The sequence below is a fragment of the Marmota monax genome, unplaced genomic scaffold (genome assembly GCF_021218885.2).
Source record: "Marmota monax isolate L192 unplaced genomic scaffold, Marmota_monax_Labrador192_F-V1.1 WCK01_AAM20220418_F8-fsc01144, whole genome shotgun sequence".
Taxonomy (NCBI): domain Eukaryota; kingdom Metazoa; phylum Chordata; class Mammalia; order Rodentia; family Sciuridae; genus Marmota; species Marmota monax.
Genome location: NW_026692294.1, coordinates 82,127 through 94,270, shown reverse-complemented (window position 1 = coordinate 94,270; position 12,144 = coordinate 82,127). Strand labels below are relative to the sequence as shown.

The following is a 12,144-nucleotide window of genomic DNA, read 5'->3' as shown; positions in this document are numbered from 1 at the left end:
TTGATTGATTCCCAAGGTGTTTTTTTTTATTAACCTGTTGTGAATTAGGACAGTTTTTGTAATTTCTCTTTCAGCTGATTCATCATTGGTTTATAGAAATGCAGTTAACTTATGCATGTTAATTTTATATCTTGCTACTTCACTGGATTTGTTTATGAGTTCTAAATGTTTTCTGGTGCAGTTTTTGGGTCTTCTAAATATAGGATTATTCTTTTTGCAAATAGAGATAGTTTGAGCTCTTCTTTTCCTATTCATATCTATTTAATTTCTTTCTTTTCCCTAATACCTCTGGCTATAGTTTTCAGCACTATGTTGAATAGACGTGATAAAAGAGGGCAGCCTGTCTTATTTCAGTTTTTAGAAGAAATGTTTTCAATTTTCAACCATTTAGGATGATGTTGGCTATGAGTTTAATGTATATAGCTTTTACAGTGTTGAAGTATGTTCCTTCTATGCCTAATTCTTCTTGTGTTTTGAACATGAATAGATGCTTTCTTTTGTCAAAAACTTTTTCTGCATCTATTGAGATAATCATGTGATTCTCGTCTATTGATGTGGTGAATTACATTTATTGATCTCCGTGTGTTGAAACAACCTTGCATCCAGGGATTAACCCCACTTGGTCTTGGTGCAATATCTTTTAAATATATTTTTTGTATATGATTTGTTATTATTATATTGAAATTTTTACATCTATATTTATCAGGGATATTGGTCTGAACTTTTGTTTTCTTGATGTGTCCTTGTCTGGTTTTGGTATCAGGATGATACTAGTTTCATAGAATGAGTTTGGAAGGGTTTTCTGCTTCATGGAATAATTTGAGGAGTTTTGGTTTGAGTTGTTCTTTGTGGGTCTGGTACCAATTGGGTGAGCATCCATTTCGTTCTGGACCTTCCTTTGTTGGGAGGCTTTTGATGGCATCTTCTAATTCATTGCTTGATATTGAGCTGTTTAAATTTTCTGTGTCATTCTGAATCAATTTGGATAGGTCATATGTCTCTAGAAATTTGGTTATGTCTTTAAGATTTTCCATTTTATTGGAGCATAAATTTCAAAATAATTTCTGATCATCCTCTATGATAAAATACTTACATAAGTATTTTTCATGATAATATTTTCTTTTTCATCACTGATTTTAGTATTTATGTTTTTTACCTCTTTCTCATAGTTGGCTTTGCTAAGGTTTTATGAAATTTATTTTTTTATATAAATATTTATTTCCAAAGTAGTACTTAAAAAAAAAAACAAAAATAAAAACAGATGTGATTTAGATTAAAAGCTCCAAGATGTATTGTTTCAGGTAGGTGTTATTCCTATCTATACCATCACCCCATTTGTTAAGCCAAAAACTTCAAGTTCACAAATTTACAATGATGTATAAAAGCCCAACCAGGATGGAACAGTGTGTGTTCTAAGAGAGAACAGCACAGCTCATCAGTGATGCCTCAGGGAGCTCCTGTGCTCTACTGTAAAAATAAGGATTTCTTCCTGTAAACCTGAATGTGACCTTCTAGAGTCTCTGGTTGTGGCTGCTTTAGTCTCCTGATTCTAATGGTGTGCTGCTTTGTTGCCTACAAGGTTGAGTCAAGCTTCCAGGTCCATTCTTATAGGCCTCCATTATCTACATGTGATGCTCAGGAGAGTTGACCAATCTGAAGGTGGGGAAAGCTGTTTAAAGGAAGAACCTCCATTCCAGCATAATCTGCCCTTAATCCTACTGCAGAAACTGTTTTCACTCTGGGGATTGTAAGTCTTAGAAGATCATGGCCACGAAGATGTCTTAAGTGACTTCCTCTGAGAATTTTATCCCCAACAGGGAGCCATCTGGCCACTTGTCTTTTATTACATTTCTAATAGCTGCTCCATTTCCTCCAGGGGTGTTTTAAAATCATTGACTTGACCATTACATAAGGTTTGCTGTTCTAGAAATCGAACCCTTTCTTCTTCTTTCATCTTCAACTTTACCTTTAAGGCCTGTAACTCCTCCATCTGCTTCTTGGCAGTTTCATTAAAAAGTTTCAATTCATCTTGCAAAGTTTCTAACAGCAACATAGAGTCTGTGTGATCCAGAGTAGGTTCCGGCTGTGATGCCGGGGTCTCACTGCCTGGGTTGAGGCCCTTGCTCTCTAAAATCGCTAAACAATTGTCCTGAAACTTCTCCAGCAGCTCCACCTTCTGAGTCAGGTCCTTCAGCTCTCCCTGAGTCTCAGTCAACTTCTGGTGCAGCTGCTTGTTGACAGCCTCTAATAGCTGATTTTTATCCTTGAGCTCTTCCTCTGATTTTTGCTTACTCAATGGTTTGTAGCTCTTCTTCATGTTCCTCTTGATGGCAGTCTCTGCAGCCTTCATCTGCCCATTCTCTCGCTTTGGTTTGGTGATTTTTGTAATATCATTATCTGAACCTCCTGAATAAAGATGTCTGGAAACATCGACTTCTTTGGACTTAATAGGTAACAGACTCTTGGTAGTAGCTTGAGTTTGTGTATCTGCCGACAGGCCGCCGCTCAGCACAGAGGGGGGCTGCACGCTGCACACTGTCTTAACCACACTGGTCATCGTAAGGAGGCGACACGGCTGCGCCTCAGACTCTTGCCGCTCCCGCTCGCAGTAGTCCTTGTCGCTGTTGTTCAGAAGAGGCTCAGCAGCAACGGCCAAGCAGCCGATCGGGTCTGCCGCCTCGGTTTCAAAAAAAAAAAAAAAAATTGAAATTTATTTTTTTTATAGAACCAACTTGTCAGAGAGTATAATATATTGTATTCCTATTCTCGTTTACCTCTAAGCATTTTTTAACTTTCAACCTTGAATTTTTATGCTATCCATTGGTCATTCATTAACATGGTATTTAGTCTCCAGGTGTTAGTGCAGCTTCTATTTTTTATTTTATAATTCATTTCTAATTTTATTCCATTATGATCTGATAAAATATATTTATTATGTCTGTTTCTTTTTATTTGCTAAGAGTTGCTTTGTGGCCTAAGATATGCTCTGTTTAGAAAATGATTCATGTGCTACTGAGAAGAAACTATAGTAAGTCATTGACGGATGAATTATTCTATATATGTTTCATAAGTTTAAATTATTAATTGTGTTTTTCAGTTCTGTAGCTTCTTTGTTTTGTTTTTGTATGGTAGACATATCTAGTGATGAGAGAGTTGTGTTAAAGTCACCCAGTATTATTTTGTTGTCTATTTGATTCCTGAAATTGAGAAGGGTTTGTTTGATGTATTTAGATGTTCCATTGTTTGGAGCATAGATATTTATGATTGTTATGTCTTGTAGATGTATAATTCCCTTAAGTGGTCTGACGTGTACTACTTTGTCTCTTCTGATTAACTTTGACTTGAAGTCCACTTTATCTGATATGAGGATAGAAACCCCTGCTTATTTACAAGATCCATGTGAATGCTAAGATTTTAATTAATTAATTAATTAATTTGTTCTAATTTGTTCTACATGACAACAGAATTCATTTCATAGTACACATATGGAGCACCATTTTTCATTTCTCTGGTTGTACACTAAGTAGAGTCACCCCATTTGTGTCTTCACACAAATACCTAGGCCCCATTCCTTCTCCTCCCATCCTTATTTCGAGTTCCTCCGTTACTTGCATGCTCCCTCCCCTACCCCCATTATGGATCAATATCCACTTATCAGAGACAAATTCAACCTTTGTTTTGTTTGGGATTGACTTACTTCATTTAGCATGATCTTCTTCAACTCATCCATTTACTTGCAAATGCCATGATTTTATATTTTCATGCTGAGTAATATTCCATTGTGTATATGTACCACAGTTGCTTTATCCAATGAATGGTAAGTTTTTTTCTCATCCTTTTACCTTAAATCTGTGGATGTCCTGCTTACGAGGTCTCTTCAAGACAGCATATTGTTGGATCTTGTTTACTAATCCAATCTGCCAGTCTGTATCTTATTTTTTAGTTGTTGATGGAACTTTATTATTTATTATTTATTTATATGTGGTACTGAGAATGAGTAACTGAGTAACTGAGTTCCCACTGTTACAGTGAAATATTCTGGTTGGCAACCTCACACATGCCAGGCAAGCACTCTTAACACTAAGCCACCACCCCAGACCAACACTCTTGTCTTTTGATTGATAAGTTTAGGCCATTTACATTCAGTTTTATTATTGAGAAGTGATTTTTATTTCCTGTCATTTTGATTTATTTCTGGTTTATAATTTGAATTTGTTTCCCCTATGACTATTCTTCTAGTGTAGTCCCTTCATTTGCTGGTTTTCACTTTTATCTTTTATTTCTCGTTGATGAAATATTTTGTTTAGTATGTTTTGTAGAGCATATATTCTAGTTGTGAATTCTTTTAACTTGGGTTTATCATGATATGTTTTTATTTCATTGTCAATTCTGAAGCTAATTTTGCCGGGTATTGTGTTTTTGGTGGCATCCATTTTCTTTCAGAGTTTGGCCTTTATTATTACAAAACTTCCTATCTTTGAGAGCCTGCATTGTGATCCAGAATGATTTTTCCTTAAATTTGACCTGTTATTTTTCTCAGATAGCCTTTAAAGGTTTATCCTAATTATGTAAGGCATTTTCTTTTTTTTTTTTTTGATATTTTAATTATATTCTTTAATATTTCTTGCTGATTCAAAATGACTATTTTATAAGGTTAGAAGAAGTTCTATTCTAATGTGTTATTGCACCAATAAAAATCTATAATTTTTAATTTTTTTAAATTTATTTTTATTTGTTTTAATTAGTTACACATGACAGTACAATGACCTTGACATATCATATATTTGAATCAGATGGAATATAATGTCTCATTTTTGTGAGTATACAGGTTTCAGAATCACATTGGTCATGCATTCACTATATACACACAGTAATAATAGGAATTTTCATGATAATATGGTTTGTTGTGAGTCTGTCTTAATTTTGTATATTTGGGATCCTGTCAGTCTCCTATATTTTATTTTCCATTTGTTTCCTGAGGTTTGGAAAATTTTCTGATTTTATTTCATTGAAAATATTGGCATTCCTTTGGTTTTATCTCTGAGCCTTCATCTATCCTAGTATATCTTAAGTTTGGTCTTTTTGTGTTATCCCATGTTTCTTAGAATTTCTGTTTGTGGTCTCTTAACATCTTTTGTCTGTATTCAGCAGTATTTTCAAGGTTATATATTTTCTCTTCATTGTCTAAAACTCTATTTTCCAAGTGCTCTAGTCTGCTGGTGATATTTTCCATTGAATCTTTAATTTGTTTTATTGATTCTTTTATTTCTAGAATTTCTGCTTGACTGCTTGATTTCTTTTTTTCAGAATCTCCTCTATCACTTTATTGAAGTGATCTCTCACTTCCTGTATTTTCTCTCTGACATCTTTTCTTCTGTCTTTCTGTGCTGCACAGATCAGTTTAACTGTGAGCATTTCTTCCACTGTGTTGTATATGGGTTCTGTTATTGGATCATGTTGGTTTGTTAGTGCAGTTTGTTCCCTTGCTTTTTCATGTTGTTTGTGTGCCTACCTACTTAAAGATAGGAATCTGAGGCTGTAGAGTTTCTACCCTGTGGACCTATACTTTCCCTGCAGCTTTCCAGTATTTCATAGTTTTGGGGCAGACAAATAATAACAGCAACCCATTCAAATAATATACAGCTTTAAACCAAATAGTTCCTGCTACATCTTCTTCTATGTTCATTGGCACAATGAACAGAAATGATGTGATCAGTTATTGCCCATAGGAAAAAAAGTACATTTGCAAAAGGTTTCACAATTTCAAAAATGGGGAGAATTTTAAAAACAGAGAGACCAGAAGAGATATAGGATGTGAAGATTATGAGGGAGCAAGAGAGAAAATATACATTAAAAAATTAAGCCAGGTATAGTGGTGCACGCCTGTAATCCCAGTGGTTTGTGAGGCTGTGGCAGAAGGATTGTGAGTTCAAAGTCTGCCTCAGCACTTTAGTCAGGTGCTAAGCAACTCAGTGAATCCCTGTTTCTAAATAAAATACAGAAAAGGATTGGGGATGTGGCTCAGTGGTTAAGTGCCCCTTAGTTCAATTTCTGGTATATAAAATAAAATAAATAAATAAATAATAGAGTGTAAAACAAAACTGAAATATAGTGATCAAATATCGTAGCCCACAAAAGACTGAGCTATTGATGATAACTGACTTCCAAAAATTATAAAAATGATAAAAAGAGACAAATATGTATAAGTGTCCATTAGTCATTCATTCACCATTAATCAGAGAAATGAAGAAGAAGAAACAAAACGTTCTCAATGGAAATATAAAGAATTGTTTCAATTGGAGTTGAGAATTTCTTGGCTTCCCTTCTCAGCAGTGTTAGGTGGCATGGGCTGATGTGTGATGTCTACTCTCCCCTCGCAGTGGAGTTGCCGGAGTGAGAGAGGAGATCTTGTAGGCAAAGTTCCTGGAGGTGGGATTTAGGCATGGGTAGTCTCTGTGTTCTTCACTGAGTCTGAGGATTTTAAATCAGCTCTCCTCCAGGACCCAGCAATTGCCTGTCCATGCTGGGAAACCCTGGGTTCCACTCTTGCAGGGAGGTACAAATCATTTATCCCTTTTGTCACCTACAAACTGGGATTCAGGCTCCAAAGTCAAATCACTCCTCCCCACACCAGGCTGAGCTTGTCCCTCCCAGCTGGTCCTGCAATAGGCAGGACTGCAGGGAGTTGGGGCTGGGGTTGTCAGTGGTGTTTCAATGACCTGCACTCTCCCATGAAATCCCCTTTTTGCATCTGACCTTCTGGTAATTTAGGCACTTTCTATGTCATGTGGTGAGGGTTCTCCAAGCCTGTACTTTTAACCCAGCTTAAATTTGTCAGAAGTCAGTCCCCAAAGCTGCTCCCCTCTACCCATGGGCCCATGGTGCAGCTACAAAATGGCTCCTTTCTCTGTCTGTGGACAGCCGATATAGCCATGCTTCCTGTCCTGCACAAGGATAGGATACAGCATGGCGTTGTCTTTGATCTCTGATCTCTGCATACCCAAATGTGCCACAGGCCTCCTAAGAATGTGGGTTCCTTATCCCTCCACTTTGCTTACAGGAGGACTACTGTGGAGCTGCTAGCAGTGTTGCTGGGGATTTCCTCCTTATTTTCTTATATCCAACTTCCTGAGTCTCGGATCTGCTTTGAAAGTCCAGTATTAACTCCCTGTAACCCCTCCCCCCTTTTCCCCCCACCCACCTTGCTGAAAAGTTGCCTATCTGATGTCTTGATTTCATGCTAGGGAGCAGCCAGGAAAACACCCTCCTCTATTTTGCCATTTTGTTCAGGGGCAGGTTTTCTTTTTTAACTGTGTGTCAAGAAAGCTTAAAGCTTTTAAGTTTTATACTCAATCACAGATACTGTATTAACATTCTTTCTCCTTTAAAAAAACAGTTTTCTAGCCCCCATTTTGACTGTAAGTTTCTGTTAATCCATTTAAAAACCAATAACAAATCATTGTTTTTTTTTCATCTCTTTTTCAATATTCTAACTTTGTTAGATTGTAGGAAATGGAAGAGAATGTAGAAAAATGCAGGAAAATGTATACTTTCACTTGATCATACACTGTCATCACATTGTAAGTAGTGTAGTCATTTGGCTTGAAACACAGGTAGTGGCAGTTGGCATAGGTCCCTTCTATTGTGGGGTGCCCAGCACCTTACCAGGGAATTCTTGCCTGCTCCGAGGGATAAGCCTCCTGAGAAATTAAAGCCTGGAATAATTAACGAAGAACAAGATAGAGTCAGAAGGATAGTTTTAAAGATGGAGTCCTGATAGGTTCAGTCCATAGAGGAGCTGCAGCTAGACAAAAAGAAAATGGCTCCCATAGTTTATTTAAAGGTGTACATCAAAGGCAGAGATAAGGTTTCAAGGGTGGAGTCTTGCTTTCTGACCTCTTGCAAACAGCAGGTTGATTGGCATCTTGTCAGATCATACCCATTTCAGAGGGGCTGTGTTACTACAGCAGGTCACCCTACTCTCATGCTGTGTGGGACATGGCAGAGCTGAATAGAAATTCACAATGTCTCTGGGCAGTCAACCAGAGGAAATGTCCACCTTAAGTTCCCAGACACAGTTTTATATTTTGGATACCGATATGTGTAATTATCCTGTTCACTAGGCATAATGTGCAACACAGTCCACACACAGCCTGCAGAGTCTCTCAGCACCTTCAACTATAGATGACTTTTGCATTTCATGATATTGTATGAAATATTTTGGAGCACATTTCAATTATTTTTCCTCCTAAAAGTATAAATCTCTAAAATTCTCGTTAGCTTTTTTTTTTAAAAAAAACTAGACACATACCTTAGAACATTTATTGAATTAGCCAAAACTTCCATCAGGAAGCTTTCTTTGGGTTATTCTAAATTGTAATTTGATTGTATATATGTCCTGCCTTTGTTCTTTTCTTAAGTTCAATAAAATTATTCAAATAACAAAAATAATGGATCAATAAGGAACCACAAAAATATCTATTTCCTTCAATTTCATTAGCTTTTATCCTGCCATAATTTGTAAAGTTTGAGACTCCTCCCCTTTTCTGTTTCTCTTTCCCAAAGGTAGACCCAAATTTTTGACTGATTGTTCTTGGGATAAATATATTGTTTTTGAATAAAGTCATTTAAGAGGAGTTTTCTGGGTTCTTTTCCCACTTTCACAGAGTACGTAAACTCAAGGAAACCTGTTCTCTATAAACTATATCCTGATTGTACAGATTAAAAGTCACCAAAGGACATGTTGCTACAAGTTCATTACCCCTCAGTGGCAACCTTTCTTTTTGAATGTCCACAGGAAGCTTTGCAAGTTGGGAAATGCCTGCTCTATGGAACTTGAATGGAATAAAGTCCTGGGGTATTATATCCCAGCAGTTAGAATTGTGAAGGCACATCTTTGTGGGTTGTACACACAGAAATGTAAACAATTTTGTAGTTTCCTTAGTTATATCTAATTAATTCTGTTTTAGGGTAACCAGATGTTTTAGTAAGCTTTGCTTCACTGTGACCAAAATCCTGATAAGAACAATTTAGAGGAGGAAATTTTATTTTGGCTTATGAGTTCAAAGGTTCAATTCATAGCCTGCTAACTCCATAAATCTAGGCATACATCAAGGTACAAAATCATGGTTCGCAGGATATGGCAAACTGGAAACAGAGAGCGAGCCCTACTCACCAGGGAAGAAACCCAAAAGGTACCTCCCCAGTGACCTCTCTCCTTTCGCCATACCGTACCTGCTTAAACTTGTCATTCAGTTAAATCCATATCAGTGGATTAATGAACTGATAGGTACACCTCTCATAATCTGTTTCACCTCTGAACTTTCTTGCATTTACATGAGCTTTTGGGGGATGCTTCATACCTAAAGCATAACACTGAGCATTATGTTCTTTACTCCCATATACTAATGAGGCTAGACTTCACTATGCATTATCTGGAATTGTGGCTAAGTGTTTTTAAGCAACAAAAAGAACAACAAAGTATTGTATTCCAGATGCAAACCCACATAGTCTAGAAAGTACCAAATGTTCAGTTTTAAGGGAGTTTTCTCTCTCCTTACCACAGCATGCCATGCTCTGCTTCTTCAAAATTTTCAGATTTTCATATTGAATTACATTTTATTTAATATTACATATGAAATTTTACCTAAAAGTAATGTCATAGTTTTTTTTAATATCCAAATTTCATTTCAAATGCAGTTCTTTATACTTTAGTTTTTAAAAACCTGTGCTTTGCAAAAACTAACAGAACAGTTTTCATGAGTCCATTTAAATTAATTAACCAAATTAACAAACTATAAAATCAAGTATGTTTATAAAGACCCAAAACCTGTAATGACTTCTATTGAAGCCTCTAGGCAGAAAAATCTTAAAGAGAAAAATAGGTTACTTTAATGAACAAGACATGATGGATTATTTAATAAAAAGAAATTGCTACTTTAAGTTGTAACTAATATTTCTCTTGGCTATAGAAGAAAATAATTTGCAAAGTGATAAGTTGACAAGTCAGACTGAAATAATTAATGATGATTTAGGGTCGTATTTTACTTTCCCTTATGTTCACTGTATCTTTATTGCAAAAGAATTTAGCATTTGCATTATGGAGAATAAAAATCTTATCATATTATAATACCCTAGCTTATCTGGTAAATGAATTTGAGGCTCTACTTGTTATATAAAATACCTTTAAAAACATCTTTATAGTGGTGGTGTTATTTTTCTTTTAAACTTCTTTGACTTTGGGGAGGATAAATATGTAGTGCACTTATTAAATAATTTCACATAATACTTCAGTGATCTCTGTAGTCATTAATAATTCAGTTTCTTGATCCTCTTCTTACTCAGATAGTCTTAGAAGAGGGTTTACAAATCTGTTTAAATGAGCACCAGGAGTGAATCTGATGAAGGAGTTCCTGGGTCTCAGTGTAGAAAAGGAAGAGAAAAATACTTCTTCAAGTTAACACCAAAGATACCAAAGATAAATATTCCCAAAACTACTTTAGCCCCTGTTATGTACCCTGCTTCTACAGCCAGGCCAGGCTGTATATCCTAGTTTTTTTATTTCCTCCCAAAAATGCATACAGCTTGGGGTCTTGGAATATTGTATAACTGTTACTCAGTCCAAGGCTTGGTAAATTGTGGGTACTGCATAAATACCTTAGGATGAGTGAATAAAGGAGACCCACTAGCTTAATGTTTAGAATTTCTGCATTATCCTCATTCCATCCTTCCTTTGGTTCCACTGTCTAAATCATGTGTAGTTTTATTTCCTTTCTTATACAGATTTTCATGGAAGGTCCCATGTCTTGTCTAGACATTTTCATATTTCTCCTTTTAGCAGTATTTTACACATACATGGTCAGTAAATATTTATCAAGTAAAAATATTTCGTGTTTCTTTGTACCATACTAGATTCTCACCTCAATGAAGGTGGGGACTTTATCTCATTTTTTTAGCTTTCTTATGGCTTGAAAGTGACTATATGCTTAGAAACATTTGAATGAATAAATAGGTAAACAAAATAAGAAGTAACTTTATTTTAATTGAAGTTTGCTTAAAATATAAAGTTGAGGGTTTCTGAGCTTTTATAGATAATAAATTTTATTTTTATGTGGAAGAAAAAAATCTACCTTGTCAAAATTGTAGTTGAAATGTTCCTACCTTTTACAAGAGATAAAATGGTAGATTGTGACAGATTTGGAATTGGTGGAGCTTCATCTGGGCATTATGGTTAACAGACTTTTCCTTTTTACTTAGTCTTAAAGAGATTATGTCAGTAATTATGAGAATATAATAATTTGAGCCTAAATGTAGTCTCTTAACATTCTGTGAGGTAAAGATATTTCCTCTGTGCAAGCTAGAGAGCCCACCAAAATCAGAGTTTTTTTTATTCAAAAGTAAGAAAACAGAAGACATTTTCAAGTAGAAGCAACACTTTCTGAAATAAGTTCCATTAGTGTAGTCTTTAAAAATGTTCATATGGACCTTTTGATGTAGTTCAGTGGTAGAGCATATGCCTTTTATGTTCAGAGCCCTGGGTATAGTCTGTAGCACCATAAAAAGAAAAAAAAATGTGCTTGGGATGTAGCTTAGTGACAGAACACTCACTGAGCACCTGCATGGCCCTGGGTTCAATCCCCAGTGCTGCAAAAACAAAACACACACAAACATACATATACATATATACACATTTACATATATGTATGTGTACTTCTACACATACACATGTGTGTATGTATTATGTTTGTTTTGAAAATACTATCAGCAACTGAGAGCCCTGATAAAGTGTGAAATCTCAAGCTTTTATACCTTTATTGTTAACTTCTGTTAAATTTTTCCAGTTGACTTAAATGCTTTTATCTCCCTTTTTTTCTAAATGCTTTGGAGATTTTTTTCTTTGAAGAAATTCTGATTTTTTTCCAGATTATCTGTGTATCTTTATGTTGAATAGATGCTAAAAGAATATTAGTTATTTAAACATTCCAGTTTTGTGAATGATTGTTAAGACATTTTACTCCAATGTGAGTTTTAGCATCACATATGTGAGAACATTTTCTTTGATAATTTATAGATTGTATTAGCTTTCCATTGCTGTAATAAAATACTTAAGATAATCAACTTAAAAACAGGAAAGGCTAATTTTAG

At 35.4% G+C, this 12,144-nt stretch overlaps 1 protein-coding gene across 1 annotated transcript; it reads right to left on the bottom strand.

Annotated features, from left to right (window-relative positions):
* Positions 1 to 1,382: 1,382 nt before the first annotated feature.
* On the bottom strand, positions 1,383 to 2,689 carry LOC124090525 (small kinetochore-associated protein-like; the record flags this gene model as incomplete). The annotated part of the gene is made up of 1 exon (XM_046441154.2): positions 1,383 to 2,689. A coding segment is annotated over one exon (846 nt), but the record flags the coding sequence as incomplete, so codon positions are not given.
* Positions 2,690 to 12,144: the final 9,455 nt, after the last annotated feature.